The sequence below is a fragment of the Calidris pugnax genome, unplaced genomic scaffold, assembly GCF_001431845.1.
Source record: "Calidris pugnax isolate Ruff unplaced genomic scaffold, ASM143184v1 scaffold219, whole genome shotgun sequence".
Lineage (NCBI taxonomy): Eukaryota > Metazoa > Chordata > Aves > Charadriiformes > Scolopacidae > Calidris > Calidris pugnax.
The window spans coordinates 4305114-4323522 of NW_015094507.1; the positions used below are offsets into that span (position 1 = coordinate 4305114).

Here is an 18409-nt window from a genome sequence, read left to right on the forward strand (position 1 = left end):
GCTCCCCCTTGAGATAGCAAATCATATCATATTACATACAATGAATTCACAATAAGAAAAACCCAAAAAAAAAAAAAAAAAAAAAAAAAAAGTAATATCAAGCAGGATTACAAACAACTTCACACTAAGCACCTAAGCCTTCATCTTGTAGGCTACTGACAAAGTATAATATATTTGTTCTTCACATCCATGATTGACATTTCTGTTTTCAGCTACTGTTTGAACATTCCTGGAGGCAGGGAGGGGGTTTGTGGCTGCCCACCTCCAGAGCTGAGTGTGGAGAGGCAGCCAACCTGATGTTGGCTTCCCTTCTGGACCTGGCAAACCTTATCCCCTGGACCACCCTCACAGCTCCCCCCGAGTGCATCTAGTCACAGGTTCACAGACTCACCCAGTGAACCAGAATAATGCTGGAGTCAAACCCACTTTGACACCAAAGAAGCCGGAAATGAAGTTTTCCAAGTTCCAGGCAAGTGTTCTGGTGTGTGTTTAGAGGCTGTTACAAGGGGGGAGAAAACAGAGTAACATCCATAAAGCCAAGCAAGCTCTTGTCTCCTTGCTACAGAACTACTCTGAAGACAGTTTAGACAGTTTAAGATTAATAGATATGCTCATTGTGAAGCCTTCAATCAGGCAGCTGGTTGGATCTAATTCTATGCCTAGCACAAGGTTAGCAGAAGGCATTTGAGAAATCACAGCTTCAGCTTAAGGTGTTTCATGGGCACTCTCTCCATCTGTGACCAGTGGAGAGAATTATGCCCCTTACATGAAGCTCTCCATCACTCTTACTAGCTTCCAGGAAGTCTTAAATTTCTCCATAGATTACACACATTACCTGGGCAAACATCCTCATTTTTAAATCAGTGGAGAGAGGAGTTTTGAACCGGCAAGTCTATCTTGACAGGTCTAAGTCCAGTCCCTCTTAGCTCCCACAGCCACGGTCAAAAAGCCATCTAAAATCCATTAATTTTAAATCTACTTGCCTCCATGTAATTGAAATGCAAATCTCAGCAAAGCATCTTGGCTAAACTAATGAGTTTCTATTTCAATCATGCAACGATGCCATTCTTACAGAACAATTTGTTTGACACAAAGCACGCAGGCTCTGGAGACCTCAAAATCTGCCAGCACTTATGCTTATGAATGATAAAATTGCCACATCAAAATGTGAGAAATTAATTGCCACTAACAGCAGGACTTGTCTGATGTACTCTGCATCTCGCAGAAGAACATGAATTGCTCATTTAATGGACTTTTACATGGAGCACAATTGTAGTAACACCTTCAAGACCTCAAATATTTGCAAGAGCCTCAATAAAAACCTACCAGGGCTGAAGCAATGTTTAGGACACCAGAGACTTGGTGACATGGAATAATTTTAAATGTTCTTTCCAGTCTAAACCGAACCAGAAACAGCAAATTACTTTGACTTTTAAACTAGTGACCCCAAAAAACTGAAGCATAAGAATCACTAAATATCAGCATTTCAAAGAGTTCACTGCAAATAAGAATAAAAAAGTCTGGCATATGCAATACATTTACAAATGTAATATATTATGTATAAATATGTAATATAAATACATGTATATGTACATTCACATAGTGATAATTGTGCATGCAGAATAATTAAATTTAATTTAAAAAAATAAACCACCAACTTGTGACAAAAAATATAAGGATGCTTGAGTAGTTCCTGTACAAAAGCCATAGCCCATTTGGATGTTGGATTGTTCTGTATTATCTATACAGTTACATATGATAGTCTTTTTCTTTTTTTTAAGGTCATCATCTAAAACGCTATTGGGAAATAATTTTCAAATTTGTGACACAGTAATAGAGACATAGGCAAAGAGGCACAACCCATGCTGATATTTAGAACATTACCTGGTGCCCACGAAAAGGATTTTGAAACCGAGGATGGAACGAGAGGAAGCTGAAGAAGAAGAAAAAGATGAGAAAACAACTGTTAAGATGCAGAAATCCTCAACTGAAAAACGAAGTGTATTGTTTAATAATGGGCTATCAGTTTTCAATAGCACATTTAGAAAGCACTGCAAATTTGTGTCCTAGAAGTGGGTTGTCTACTTGGCCTAATGCTGCATGGACACTTCTTGTGAAGACAGAGAAGGAGCAAAGAGGTAACAGCGGTCCTGACCTCCAGGAAACAACCTGCTGCGGCCACAGGGAGCTGGTGGGGGGAACTCTTACAGCACTGAAGAACAACAGACCAATGGAAATGCTGCCATAGGCTTCCCAGCTAACACCACCTGCGTTCAAAGAGAAACAGGACAGCTGTCAGTCTCTGACTTACGAGGTGCTCGCATCTCACAGCAGAAGTATGGCACATTCTTCAAGCTCTACTTCAAAACTTCTGGGACTTTGTTGACGTCTGAAAGGCAGGATATAGATCAAGGCAAATTCACCTGTGGCATAAGCCTATTTATTTCACTCGATTTAGATTAGATTTGAAATTGGTTCCTACTGGGATTTTAAATGATGATTAAATTTGAAATGTCACTATCAGCCTTCAGAAAAGTGAGATCTCTGGCAAGCGTGTACAGCCCATGGAAGGAAGTGGTGCTGAGCTACCTGGAGAGCAGCCATCCGTCTTCCTGAAAGAAAATCATTAAATTCTTCAACCAGAAGCTTATCAAGTTATGGGACTTTTAACAGAGCAGCTTTCTAGGTATCGTACTTTGTCTACCTGAGAGTAGTAGAAGTTGCCAGATTTCATTACAGCCGGGATAAGATGGTTGGACCTTGTGTCCAATGAGCTGTAGCAGCTGTATGATACCTGTAACATCCACTGCTCAAAGGAGTGCAGTAATTTCTCTCGTCAGGGCCATGCTGGCTGACAAATTCATGACACGGCTCCAGATGTTGGCAGACAGCTGCTCAGCAATGCTTAAGGTGGTATAAAATGTGCAGAGGTTCTTGTGGCTTGAACATCTTCTGCCCTCTTGTCAGCCTTTGTCCAGTCTCAGCCAGGTGGCTCTTGTCACGGCAGTGGTGCTCATCAGTGGCACAGGTGGAAAGGAAATACGGTGCTGACCTTATTTAGACAGTTGTTCCGCATGATCTGGACTGGAACAACCTTCTCTGCATTTTAAATGAGTCATTATTGGGGTGAGGAACATACTGAGGCCTGGTGGCTGTCACTCTTTACCCCCAACCTTGCCTGCAAACATGTTCTGTTTTACTGGCAAATGGAAGCAATGATAAAACTTTAAAAATTTGATAAAACTCCTAGCTTTACAATCCTGTTAAACCACTGCCCACCCTAGCCTTTTCTGGCAGGCAATATTGTAAGCTTGGTTTAAGCAACTCTTTTTCCAAAAATCAAAATTCATTGCCTCTCTTGTGTCAGCAGATGGTTATGTTTCCTTCCACTGATGACTAGAGGCTCTTTTGTGGGAACATATTTCTCCCGGGTGACGGCATTGTGGATTTGCAGTAGGCTCCGTATCTCACTACACGTGCCCGGTCTCACCTGCAGTGCAAATTAGGTGAGCGCTTAACAGTGACCCACCTTGCCCTGTCCATGAAGCTGAATGGTGCATGGCAGAGCTGCTTCATGTAATGGGGATTCAGATCTAAGCGTACTCACAACTTGCTTCCGAGCAGGAGCAGAGATGTTTCTCTTTCCTGAATGATACTTTAACCTTGCTGAATGCTGATCAATGGCAGCTTGGGTGCTTCCTTCTCCGGGTGCTGTGTTGCCAGTAAGGAAATGTTTTAGAGGCACAACTGCCCCAAAAGCCCCCCATTGCAAATTGGGGTGTCTGGGAAAGAACATGTGATGGGCAGGTGGGAACACTAGAGGGATGGCAGTAGAAGGGGAACCACTGATCCAACAACACTTGGGCAAATGAGTTTTCAAAACATATTTAGGGACTGACAAATAATAGGATCACTGTTTGGACTAGAGTTTTTAAAAAAATGCTTCAAAGTTGTTCCAGTTTCACTCTTTATAAAAATCAGAGCTTTCCCATGAACCGTGATAGGAGAGAAGTTTGAGGTCAGTGCTCAGTTCCTCTTGAAGCAGTCCAGCACCGATGTGTGACACACTGAAGTGATATTACTGCACTCAGAGTTATCTCTGCATCAAAGCAGAGATAAATTTATATCTGGAGACATATGCAACTTTCCAGGGCAGCAAGGAGATCAGTGGAAGAGTTAAAATCTAAGGCAATACAATTCTATATTATTTTGCTTAATTTAGAGGATTAGAATACAGACACTGACCCAAAGACGATATCTTGTTAAAAAAATAATGTAGAAGGGGTAACTGCAAGAGTTAAAACTTTAGAGGGTCATTGATACAATTTAGATTTGCCTCTTTGGGAGCACAGAGCAAATGAAAAAAATCACAAAATAATAGAGTAAAATCAGGAACATTGAAAGGAAATCAGCATGGCTATGTGCCAAGGTATAAGGTATTACTAAAAGCAAGAAAATTTCCTTACAAACAAAAAAAAACCCATGGCGTCCTTCTAATGAGGATTCTGAACTCTAGCAGTACAGATGCCAAAACTGTGCAAGGAACAATTTGTAAAGTGTATTAAAAAAACCTTCAAAACTTTTTTTAACTCATTAAGGTTAGCGTCTAAAGGACACAGAGATGACCCAGATATAATAGAACGCCCTAGAGAAATCAACCATGGTCAAACACCCAAGTGAGTCTCTTCATGTCTGCAATTACCATTAAGTAGCTTGAAGAAGTTCCAGTTCTAGACCTGCTCCCTCTTGTCCACTCCCTTTTTTTCTCAGTATAAGACACAGAGGATCTCTCTCCATGTGCAAACTTTGGCAGAAGGGCTATAGAACAATGAAGAAACTCTAGGGGAGGTGACCAAGCGGTAAATGGATAGAACAAGCTGTAGCAATTGGCCAGGACCTAACTGCATTCACTCCAGGGTTCTCAAGAAACTCTGAGATAAAATAGTTGAACTGCTGCCAGTGGTGTGCACCCTCTCACCTGCTGCCAGAAGGAAGGGAAGGTAGAGATGTGATGACAGTATTTGTAAGAGGTGCCAGGGAGGTCGGGCCACCACAGATCAGGGATTCCCAACTGACAGGAAAATTGTTCAGTGCTATCAAGAATAGCCCCATTGAGCACCTGGGTCACTGCAGTGTTTTGGAGAAGACAGCCTGGATTTTGTAAAGGAAATTATGTTCACCTATTGTCACTCTTTCAAAAGAAAAACAGCCCAGACCTCCTTATCCACATTCTTGGAAGAGGAGGAGAAGGAGAAAAAGAAGGAGGATGAGGATGAGGAGGAGAAAGATGAGGAGAAGGAGGAGAAGGTCAAGGTCATTTGGAACAAGATGCAAACCCAAACATACATCTGGGAGCCTGGGTACATCTATACCCTGAGTGCTGCAGGAAGTTCTCTCAAAGATGGTAAAGGAAAAATGAATAAGTTTCTTTGAAAGACAGTCAAATGTATGGAGCAGCTTTCAAGTGGGGAAAATAACTAGTCACTAAGACTCTTCAGTCTAACAAAAAAATACCCCCAAACCCCACAAAACTGCATTGCCTATAAAGCTGCAAGTGTTTTAGAAGAAGCAAGTAGGAATATTTCCCATCATTTCCAATACATGCAAATGGGCTATCAAGGGACACTAGCAAGTCTCAAGTTCAAAACCAAAACAAAGTGATCCCCACAGAGCTTGGACAGAAGATGATGCACTCCTTGTTGAATGACATTATAGATGCTAAAAAGATTCCTTGGGCTCAAAAAAGCACCTGGAAAGTTTGATCGAAGAGAAATCCATCACAACCCATTACATACAAGTCACCATCTCTGGTTCAGAGTTCCCCCATGTCATTTCTGCCTGTGGCTAAAAATGTGTTCTGGGAATTATTCCTCTTGGCTTACCTTGACCTTATCGTCTCCTCTAAGCATCAGCTGCTGAAGGCAGGAAACTTGGCTATGGGTACCTTTGTTCTGGCCAAGAAAAGCCTTTCTTTTTCTCTGATTACCATTGCCAGGTAGGAAACACAGTACAGGCCTGTTTGAGGAGGAAAAATAGAGAAATGTGTAAGTGCAATTCAAGAAATCTTATCCAAATGCAAGACAAAAGATGTCACTGCATCTGTGTATAAAACACCATCCTAGCAGTTTGTTTGTATTTTTAATCAGACCCATTTTCCCCTTTCACTTCGGTGTCTCAAAACCGTTACTGAATTTCAGATAGGAGGCTAACCACTGGAACCAGGTACAGGTGCACTTTTTACCAAAATGGGTCAGTAACAAGCACCAAGAAGGCTAGAAGATGAGTTGTATTAATTATTCCTTCCAGTGGCAACCATATCCAGAAGATGTCACCAAAACACAAGTAGTGCTCAGAGTTCCTAGAACAAGGAACATAAATGTAAGGACTTCAGATTTTAATAAGAACCACAGAAAAATAAAGAAAGACATTGAAAGAACACCTCAAAATAAAAATTATTCTTTTTCAGGAAGAATATTGAACCCTCATATTGTTACAGCAAGGAGGGGGGTATATAGATGATATGATGTACAAACAGCAAGTAATGCTGACAAAATAAAATGACACTGTTTTGAGCAGAGACCATATTCTTGTCAAAATTCTTTCCTTAAATTAACAAAGCACAGGCATAGCAACCAGAAACCTGATGGCTTTATTTTTCCATCCTCACTGAGTCCCTTTGCTATTTGTCTTATCTGCTTCCTCCTTATCAATACCCTACTGCTTTCGGGGACTTGCATATTAACAACCTGCTTCTATCTCAGCCTGTGTCTCTGTCCTGTTGGGAAGTATATCCGCACACATACTGAATCAATAGCTAATTGCTGCACTGTAGAGATCAGCTTCATGCTTCAGAAGATCATGTTCACCAAGTCCTTTCCTTTTGTACTTGCACTGTGAATTTTAAAGCAATGAAGATCATCTTTGTCTGACTGCAAACAAAAATTGAGCAAAGAAGAAAAACAAAAGCATCAAGTGCAGCAACTCAAACATTAGTGCACAAAAATTCAGATTATTCCTGTGGCACCTGCTGTGTGATAGCTGAACCCAAGTCACAACGAAAATTAGGTGGTTGGTTAAGGTCAAATCAGCACCTGGAGCAAAGTCTCTTGGTGTTTCTGAGAGTTTGGTTTAGCGTGGCAGAAACATTGCCACTGCTGCAATCTCAAGCAGATCAGCATCAGCAGCTGCCAGGTAAATACCATTTCACTTCTTTGTGACAGCTGAGTGCAGGTACAGACCAGCATGGCTTGTGTTGACTAACACACCGTGGCTCAGAAGAGATGCTATTGCAGGAACAAGTTCAGCATAAAGCACACAGACCAGGACACCAGCCAGCAGGAATTGTCTCAAGGCTTGAGCTTTGGGTTTAAGGGTTTGCTTGACCCTCTAAGACACCAGGAGATAAGCCCTATTCCACTACATTTATCCTTCTCTAAGAAGAAACCAAACCAAATCTTCCTGGCACTGGTAAAATACACAGATGCTTTGGGACTGGCAACCTGTTGAGGAGTATCAGCATCTGAGTATCTCTTTTCACAGACCTCGCTGATGAAGGTGTTTAAGGAGCAGTAACAGTATGAATCACAGAGCTTTTAAACTCAATAGCCCTTTATTCAAATCTTGTTTGTACACATGAATACCAAAACGATTTACACCATTTTGAACATGAACTTAAAATTAACATTTGCTCCAGTGGTTTTTGCACTGTTACTGGAAAAAAAAAATTGTAAGAGGTGGTCCTAGGAGATTGTGCTTCTAAAATACACATATATATGCATGCACACAGAGTTAGGAACAGTCCATTTCCATAATTAGATTTTCAATCTACCCAATGCAATCACAGAATGGTTCAGGTTGGAAGAGACCTTAAAAATCATCTTGTTCCAACCCCCCTGCCATGGGAAGGGACACCTCTTAATAGACCAAATTACCTAGAGCCCCATCCAACCTGGCCTTGAACACTTCCAGTGATGGGGCATTCACAACTTTTTTGGGGAACCTGTTCCAGTGCCTCACCACCCTCACAGTAAAGAATTTCTCCCTAATGTCCAATCTAAATTTCCCCTCTTTCACTTTAAAACCATTATTCCTTGTTCCATCCTACATTCCCTGATAAAGAGTCCCTCCCCATCTTTTCTGTAGGCCCACTTTAGATAGTGGAAGGCTGCTATAAGATCTCCCTGGAGACATCTCTCAGCCTGTCTTCATAGGATAAGCAAGTCTTCTGTAAAAATTAATATTACTTTAAAGTCTGGACATCTAGCACCTACTAAACAAAAAAAAGGGTTTTTTTCCATTTCTAAAAATTTATAAAAACCAATTTATCCACTAATGAGGTGAGATAAGAACTCCTTATAAAGCAGAATTTATTTGGGTTTCAAAAAATGAATAGCACGCTTCCTGGCTGAAGAAGTTCAAATTGCAGACAGAGTCCTTAAAAAAAAATCAATGCATAGAACCTAGCTTTGTTGCTTGTGTCTGAACAATCAAAGCACTGCTTTGTTTCAGCTAAAGAGAAGCAGTTTCCTTAGCATACTCTGAATGTTAAAAACCACAGAAACAGAAAAAATGATTTGGTTGCACATGCTTACTTAAAGTAGTAAGTAAAGCACATGCATGTTTAAAGTAGTGGTAAAAATGCTATCCTACTTTGCTAGCATGATGGACCCCAAGTCATGACGAACAGATGAGATCAGGATCTTAGACATCACATAGTCCCAAGCTCCCCCACAGGGAAGAAACTCAACAAGGATGGAGGTCAGGAAGTTAAAAGCAATCTCTGCAGAAGTCAACTGTGTTATAAATGAAATTCACCAGTGCTTATGTTGAGGACTTGCCTGGTTCAGAGAGTCCTTTTCAGAAAGCTCTTCTGATTTGCCTCAACCCACAACAGGGGTTTGCTCTCTATTTTTTTGAGTGAGAATAAGCAGAGTGGAAGGAGTGGGGCAGTTGGTTGTTTTAGTGTAAGCTAGATCTGGAGATAAGGTCAAGTTACCGACAAAGATTCTTCTCTTTGTCACACATTAAGAAGACCATAGAAGCTTTATATAAGGATAAACTTTAATCAATATCTAATGCCGGAGTAGACATAATTTGGAGCAAGCATCCAGCCTTACTGGGTTGAACAAAATCAGAATTTCAGGCTCTGGGAAGCTCTGTTTGCAGATGTACCAGGCAATAAATCACTGGAAATCCACAGGCATTTAGACAGAATGACAGAAATCCTCCTCCTTTTCACAAAAAAAAACCCCATTCTTGCTCTCTTTGTCATAGTCTAAAAGAGGGATAATAAACACTCAGAATTCTCATTAATTTGCAGCTGTTTGTGCAAAACCTTCCTGGTTTCACACAGACCTGGACAACCAGTATGATTAGGAAGTAAGGTGTTGGCACCAACCAGAACCATTGCAGTTATCAACTCAGTAATGGATGAGATCTTTGCAATTTTAAAAGTCAATAGGCTTTCAATGTATACTTCCATGAGCAAGGATACTTACAGATAAATGGAAATGCTGAAATCCACTTTTTTCTCTTTAGTTATTTTGTGAGTAGACCCAGATCTATTCTGTGTAGACGTCACAGTTGGGTTAGCTGGTAGATCCCAAGAAGAATGGTTTTCATTCCGACACACATTTTTTGGGGAAAAAATGCTTCCAAATGCAAATTAGTAACTTGAACTACTGTCAACTACATGCAATTGAAAAGTCACATTTTACTTCACATGCTGATCATTTAGTCTTTTATATTTTCAACTAGTATTCACAGGTTGTCATATACATTGCAATTAAAAAGAAGACATAGTTATGAGAAGATTACTGGTTCTTTACATCTCCTTTTATCTTCTATTCTGTGCTGTTGTCTATATTGGTAGAGAAAATGACATTACACATTGCTTTTCTATCAAATTCCATTATGCAGTACTTGCTGGTACGGATTTCTTGTGTTCTAAGGAGCTATAGTCATGGAATTTTTGTAACTGATGTACCCACAGTACTGATTATTTAAAAATGCGATGGAAATGTAATTATACAAGTGCACCTTCAATTTCATTCAGAGAAAGACTGGGGTTACATTAAGGCTGACCTCTCAGTCTCTTCTCTGAATATTTCACTGCAGGCAACAAAACAGAAGTGGCAGTTCAGAAGCTACACTCTCCTGGTGATGGTGATCCATTGCCAAATGTGGCACTGATGCTAGGGACAGAGATTTGAGCTGACACTAAGTCATAAGGTCTTTTAAATTAATTTGGCATCAAGTAAAACCGCCCGGCAGACGCAGTTAAGGCTGTGGCATTTTTCTCTGTCAGTCTGGTTTCTCAATGTTCATTTTTCAAACATACCAACTTTATTTAAGTTGCTCACCTGGGGCTGTTGGAGGACGCAGAGGCAGTTCCTACCCAAAATCCAGCAGATACGAGGCAGGGTGGGCATCCTTTCCCAGTCCTGGCTGTGCTGAGACACTATATTAGTGATTAGAAATAGCAGATGTGAGAGTAATATGAGAAAAATCTGTATTTCTCTGATTAAGAACATTGGCCATGTCTGTGATGAGATGTGGCTCTGACAATCTCTACCCCAGCAGCAGTACTTCCAAATCCAACCTTTTGTCCTTAAAACAGGAGTTCCTCAGGGCAGGTAGGTATCTTCTCTTGAAGTTCAGAGAAGAAAAAGAATTCTGATCAGCACCATAACTAATTAGAGGCTTCTATCAGGAAAGATAGAAAAGAAGGATAAGTGAATTTCTGTGACCATTCAGATACTTAAGGACTTGCTAATTAAAAGGCAGGATGACTCATAGGCTTAACCTGAAGTATATAGTTAAGCATATGACTGCATGAAAGCCTGTATCCTCAGCCACTCTGGGCCACTTGGACCATCGTGATATTTACAACATTTTGTGGTACAGAATTGTGTGTACTAAAAAGTAGTCTGAACACTTTAGTTTATTTTACAAGAAAGTCAATGAAGAAATTTAATAATAATTTAATAATGTTCTGTTAGCATGAATGTAGGATGGTTTTAAATAAAACACACTGAGTAGGGATGTAGCCTATACGCATAGCTATCTCAACTTACATATCTGTCTTGTTTTTTTTCTTAAAAACCCAACGGAGTAGAAATATGTAGGATCATTCCTTTTTATTTGGCAAATGACAACATTGTTTCATATAAAATAAATAAATAAAAAATCATGCTGATCAGCCACCCACACACTTTCTTAAAGCTCTCATAAATTGGATCAACATTTAGAAAGCACAGCAAGTGCTGGCATTTAAGTATTATTATAAAAACAGTCAAGATGTGATATCGAATATGTATCCTTCCTTTGTATGTTAGCTTCCCTGTGCACACAGGATGTAACGAGATGCTGCTCAGCAATACAAGAGCATGATTTTCACGGGAATTTCACAATTAGCAATCACCTCTTCCTTTACGTGCATGAGCAATGCAGTTAAACTCCCCCTCTCCCCAGCACCAGCTACTCACAGAGCTGCTCCTCATCCTGCCTCTGGTGACGTGTTATCCCCTGAGCCCGGCATCTGCACCTCCCACCACAAGGGGTGAGCCACAAGCTCCTGTGCATGGTCAACTTCTTGGTCCTCCCATGCCTCAATTTAAACTGAATTGGACCCTTACATGCCCTGGGAACAGCTACAGCTATTGCTGCGCCATATCCCCCATCTTCTTCCAAAGTTCATTGCTTTGTCAGTGGTATGTATCCCCTGCTGCCAAGGAAAGACAAATTAAATAAGATAAAACTGTTGTAGGATTTGCTCAACTCCAAAACACACAGTTGTCATTTCATCCTTTTTCATATACAATGCAGCTGTGTGAGAATAAGCTTGGGTTGTTTTTTTCCCCTCAGTATTTCAGGGAAACATCACTGTGAACAAACAGAGATGGTCTCTCATTCTGCTGCTTTGCTCTGGCTATTATTTAAGGTTTGTGTAACATTTACATTCTTCTACACTTATATCTAACGTAGCTGTATTTTGAAGCATACACACAAACTGAAGTTTTAGGATTTATCATAAAGAGGCTGGACAATGCATTATTACCCTTTATAGAACACCAAGTCTTCAATAATTACCCACTTTATTGCCAGTCCCTCCTTAGCACCAGTCTGATCTCCGTTTGTTGGGGTGTTTGGGGGTGGTTTTTTCCTTGACTTTTCAGTAGAGCTGAAAGTTAGCCAATTATTGTGGTCTTGTTACTCTTCCAGCTGGACCGCTCCAAACCAGAGTGGTCAACCCTCACAAGATGCATTGCCCAGGAACGTGAGCTGGCATCCTGCTTCTGAAGCACCACAGGGAGAGTGCTGTTATCCCAGGAGACCACCCTGTGTCTGCCCCAAAACATTTTTGCAAACGGAAATCCGAACACATAAACCAGCATGAGCGTATGCAAGAAATATGTCAATCAAGTAGAGCCTTCAGCTACCTCACATTTCAAAGCCAGGATGCACACGTTATAATAACAGACCTACTACAACCATTTGGGTTGATGGCTTTCTACTGATGTCCTCACAGTCTCCTCTGGAGCACGTTGACTCCTAAAGGAGGAAAACCAGCAGGCTTTTGAGTGTGGTGAATGTTACTTTCTAAGGAGGCAGAAGCTGAAAGGGCTTATAGTATTCTCTTTTAACTTGCGTACTGCTCCTGGTGGTGTCAGAGGTGTTGGGGAGCAATCGTCACAAGTCATAATTCTGATTTCTTTGGTCTGTATCATCTACCTGCATAATGATGTCACAGGAATAATGCACCATGGGCTATGAGAGACAGGCAACACATCCTCTGTGAATGAGCAGCCGTGGCTTGCAACCTTTCCTTTTTTGTTTATTTAAACTCTTTCAGGGAATGCCGGAGTGAAGGGACCAGCATGGGGCAAGGTCTTTGTAGCACCTCAGGCCACCAGAATGGGAGGTCCAGGATGCCCTTGGCTGGCTGAGGCAGGAAGCAGATGGACCTGGGACTGAGAGGCTTCCTGGGGTGCAGAAAGGGCCCCTGGCTCCACACTCCCCAAGTGTTTCAAGTTTCCCTGAAACCCAAAGGCACACAAAGGCTTACATGTCTTACAAACCACATCTCCTGAAAGTTAATGGATGGCTGTGGCCATGGCCCATTCTCTCTTTTAATAGAAGTGATGATGCTGACATCGGGATGCTGGATCCTATCACCTGCCTTCAAGGCAACATCTACCCACTCATTAAGTGGTCCAACAGGTTTGTTCTGCTTGGGCTTAGCAGGGACCATGCAATTCATTTCGCTCAGAAGTGGAATTTAAAGCAGAGTTTAAAACTGCAGCCCCAGAAAATTGATCTTAAAAAGCTGGTCGACTCTGTGAAGAGCTCATAAACCCAAAATTAAAGCTTTAAAGTAAATGCAAAAGCCATCATCTACTGCACTATGTTTCTCAGTTATACCAATTTAAAATTTTCACACTGAGATAATCAGAGTAGCCCAACTATGTCAGTAATATCACCTACACTAACACCCTGCAAGCACAGCAACAAACCCTCTCAGGCAGGAGGCCAGGTGCCAGCACCAGCTACTGAACTTGAAATCAATTTTTTCTCTCAAGTGTAACTTTATTCTTGTACTCTATGAATATATCACTGTGTACAGGGACAGCTGTACACACATCTTACAGAGATAAGATGAAACCACTGACTTAATAAATTCATTTTTTATAGATGTACAGTACTTCTGTACAGCTCTGTAACACGGAGCAGGACTGAAGCAAAGCAATGCAAAGCAGGAAGAAAGTAAAGACAAGGAGATCTTTAAGATCTGTTACAGTTTCTTGCTCTATTTCTTTCCTGTGAGCGTTATTGTCTCAATGGGGGGATTGCTTTGAGGGTTTTCACTGGTTTTGTCTCAAGGGGGTTGACTACAGGCTTTATTTCTCATCCTCTTGTTACTCTTGTAAGCAAGCTGGCATTTGCATCTGCAGTTCTCCCAATGTTTTAAGTTTACCTGGTCTATAAAGTGCCCCAAAATAAACTGGACTTGGAATATCCTTTGCAGATTCCCCAAAAAGGAAAAAATACAGATGAACTACATTATCCTCCGAGTTAAGAGATGTAATTTATTAGTCCTAATACTGAATTATGGCATATAAACTCACTCACCAAATATTTACTTGAAATTGGAGGGGAAGAGAACAAGAAAGAAAAAAAACATTTTCAGAATAAAGACAGCTGACTGCAGAAGCCAGCAGTTAATGCTCTGCTGGCAGCAGGCTGAGGTATCTGCATTTATTCTAAGAACTAGCAAAATATTGAATAAGCAAGTTCTAACGTACCACTGAAGTAGTAGAAAATACCCTCTTATAACCTTCTGTTTGTAGTTATACGAATACCTATTTTTTCACCCATGTTCGATCACTTGAGCCTGATCTGAAATTCTTTAATGTCCTTCTCTCACCACAAGAGTTAGTTAATGGCTCCCTCTAACTCCAGGGTCACACATCTCAGCAGATCACGCTTTCTGCAGAGGCAGCCCTCACAGGAGGCAGATCTGCTCACCGCTGTGACCATTTGATGATTTCGAAACAAGCAGAGGCGTTCAGGCAGAAGCGCTGCGGTCGTCTTGCTCTAATGGCTCCGTTACCTGGCACGATGCCTGGCATCTTTTGATGCCTCGTTATCTTGTAAAAGCAGCACAGCCGCACACGTGGTACAGTTTTTCCAATGAACAAGTCACAAGACTCTCGGAGATACAACTGGTGAAAGGCTGTTGAAATGCTCTTAGAATTATAATGACAACTTATCAATGCTTGGAACAAAATCATCCTTTTACTGATTAATTCACAGGCTCTGGGATGAATATTTGCTTGTGAAATCTCTTCTGCCTTTTTTTTTATTTTTTTTTAATTTATTCTTCCTTATTTTTTAATGGTGATCTGTGAAAAGGGAATGTTAAGAACTGCACAGCCATGGACTCTTCTGAATTTAGCTCTGTTATCAGATAGCTTTCTTGGGAGACTAATAGATAAAAGCAAAACATGGCTTTTCTCACCAAATAACAACCCTTTTGACATGCACTGTTTGAGAGATAAACTGCCTGTGCATGTCATCATTTACAGACCTGTGATCTTTATACTATGGCTCTGTTGCCCACTGGGTAGCCAACCCTAAAATGTGGCCATCAGCCCACCTGTGATCAGGCACAGAAGGAAGGTCCTTAGGATGCTTCAGCTGAGTAGAAATTCCCTTGCATGGAAGATGATAATACGAAGCAGCTTCAGATGAAACTGCATCTGGCTTTTATCAGCAGGCAATAGCGAAGGCCTGTATTTCAACCAGTAGCCAGCAATTAAAGATCCTCTACTTGACTTAACCCCAGGCAAAAAATAAAGATCTGAACCTATGCTGCTTGTTGGCAGATATTCAGCTGATGGACTACAGCCTCTAAAAATTATGCTCTAAGAAAACAGAGATGATAAGCAGAGGAGACTCAATATTAGATAAATTTACACATGGAGAAGAACTTTTCTCTCTGACAGGCCTGAATCAGACTCTCTGAGTGGACAAACAACCCCACATCTTTCCAAAATAAGTCGCAAAACACTTTCAAATAGAGAAATGACTCAGAGGGTGCCACTGTCACCAAGTCTGGCTGTGAGTCCTTCAGAAGTCACAGTGACACCCTCTCTGGCTTTGAACACTGGATGACAAAAGCCAGAGTGCTCTTCACACTTCAGGCTGCAAAACAGCAGGTGGTTTGCATTTGTATTTAATCCAAGTGGTACAACGGCAAGGTTTATATAAGCTCACACAGCTGATAAGTACAGAGTCCCCTATGGCAAACCAAAAGAGCCCCAGATGCCACCCCTCCCTGTCAAACCCCGTGATAGTCTGTGCAGAATAGCTTCTGTGCTAGAAAAGCCCCGTACCCTGAGACCTGGCCAGTGCCAGGCTTGCTCTCTCTGCAAGCAAATCACTAAGAGAAGAAGAGAACACAATGACACGTTTCTGAGAAGGCAGATTAGAGGCTAAGAGCACTAAACCAACATTTGCCTTGGCTGGAAGAGGAAGTGTGCTGTAAAGATAAGTCTCTGAGTTTTGTCTGTGGCACTCCTATTTGTGTCCTGTACGGGGAAGTCCCTCAGGCCAATATTATATGACAATACAACATTAGGTTATCAGACATTTCTTGTTTTCAGAAGTGCTCTTCTCTTCAGGTCCAGCTACAAGGCAGGGTGAGTGCTGGCTAGAGATTGTGGCATCTAGAGAGACTCTTACCTCCTTGCAGAAAGGAGCCCAGTATATCTTTGTCAGCCTTTTGATGTTATGTACCTAAATGGGGACAGAAAACACTTTGCACTGGCTCCCCAGGACAAGGATGTACATTTCTCAGTGTTGAAACCTCTGTTTTACTTGCTGTTCTGGTTACTTTTCATCTTTTTGTCTTTTACCTTATCTGAACTTGAAATAATCTTCCATCCCCACTCACAGCAGAGAGTTTATGCAACATCTTTCACAATCTAGGCACTTGAGATGCTGGCATCCTGATACACTAAGGTCATCTACAGCTTTTTGTTTGTTTTGCCCTATTTTTTGGCCTTCCCCCTCCCAAATCTTCTTTATGCAGCCTTTAAAAAAGCTAAAATAGAATGGTACCACATTGGTAACAATTACAGAGTGTCAACAGGCTTTCATCTCAAAGCTGTTTCCAAGAAACTGAGGTACATATTGATTAAGATCATAAATTGTGCATGCTCATTTGAATACGGGCTGCACAGTCGAGAAGGCAAAGGAAGTACCTTGTCTTTATGTACTAAAGATCACTTTTATTTACTTGCATGAAAAATACTTTACCCCAAAAGACATCTTGCCAGTATGTGTAGGATACTTAGATTTTCACTCCCGTTAGATCAGGCATTGTATTATTTCTAAAGAGACATCATCCAAAGAGCCCAGAGCAAAGGGACTCAGGTGTGTAGCTCCAGAAGCAGCTCCACACATTGAAAAGATGCTCTGTAGGATCTAAGTGGTATTATGGGGTTTTTTTTGGCAATAATGAACCTCAGTAAAATGCAGGAATTTTACAATTTGTTAAAACTCAGACAAGAATGATGTGGCATTACTAATAAGGGAAGGCAAATATTTTATTAGGATATGAGATACAGTGAACCTCGTGTACGTAATCTGAAAATCACAGCTCAGTGCTGACTTCTAATGAGGTTTTCCAATTGTGCCAGAAGAGGCTTCCCAAACAAGGGAGTAAAAATCCGAGCATTTACTAATACATACTACAACTGTTAGAGACAGCTTCTTCAGATCTAACGTTGTAAGATATATTTTGACAGCTGTAGTCTGGGGATAAACAACACTCAACATGATGTGATTAGCAGCTATAATTTCCATTTGATGTGAGTGCAATAACCCTAACTCATATCTAAACCAAAAAATGAGTAATTATGAAATTTTCAGCCAGTCAGCCCTGGAGATAAAGTTGAACAGAGAGTACTCATCTCCGTTGTGGAAACAGTCTGACGCTCAGTTGGGCCCCAAGAAATACCACTTCCAATAAAGCCAATCTAAACACCTCATATCAGTTTAACTGCAAATTATCAAGGGTAGTTTTTTTAAACAGAATAGGGAAGAATTTTCCAAAGCCTCTGATTTTTTTTTTCTTTACTGTGTTAGTTAGCATAGGAAGAACTGATTCCTGAGTAACAAGTATGTTATTAATGCCAAACACCACTCTTGGAAATCAGAGACAGCAAGCACCTGGTAGCTTATTGATAGTGTGGTCTAATCAATGAGATTTTATCATCCCTTCTTTTCTTTCAACTTTTATTCTCGACAGTTTTTCTTACATTACTTTATCAAGTAACATGGCTTCTTCATCACATTTTAGGAAACCATTCTAATTTGATAGGTAATAATTACAAATTTACCTGCAGGCTACATTTTTTGTTAATTAGTTTAGTGCCATTGATTTCAGACTATCTCCCTCCTTTGAGAGTTGAGCCTTTCAGATACTCAGGAAAGCTCTCAGTTATGGACAGATAGTGTTATTTTACCTATTTGTATAATGCCTTTTTTTTTTTTTCCCCAGACCCAATCTTTCCACACTTCAGACATTCCTGACAGTCCCTCAAGATTTCTTACCCTTCCTGCAATTACTTAAATTTACCAGAGCCAATTCTTTGGAAGTCAGAGATAGAGCCTTGTCTTGGTGCAGCTGTACATGTACTAGCCCTGGCTGAACTCTGCTTAACTACACAGTACAGCACACATCTGAGGAAGCTAAAAATCTCAGAGATATATTTTTTTTTAATTATTTTTTTTTTTCAAGGTAGATTCTTCTCAGCGAGAAGAGTTTTTTTTCCACTCCACAGTTTTTCTCACAATTTGAAATCAAACAGCAAATTTTCACTCTCTGAAAGACCTAGTTGCT

The 18409-nt window shown here is 40.7% G+C and overlaps 1 protein-coding gene across 1 annotated transcript in view; it reads right to left on the bottom strand.

Annotated features, from left to right (window-relative positions):
* Positions 1-13261, bottom strand: part of LOC106901576 — a 26732-nt gene extending 13471 nt beyond the window's left edge. The window contains exons 1-4 of the mRNA XM_014964423.1: positions 13177-13261; positions 2156-2267; positions 1885-1933; positions 392-496 (exon numbers count right to left, since the gene is read on the bottom strand). Coding sequence (XP_014819909.1) covers positions 392-496; positions 1885-1933; positions 2156-2267; positions 13177-13261 — 351 coding nt within the window. The remainder of the gene's footprint in view (positions 1-391; positions 497-1884; positions 1934-2155; positions 2268-13176) is intronic.
* Between the last annotated feature and the right edge of the window lie 5148 nt (positions 13262-18409).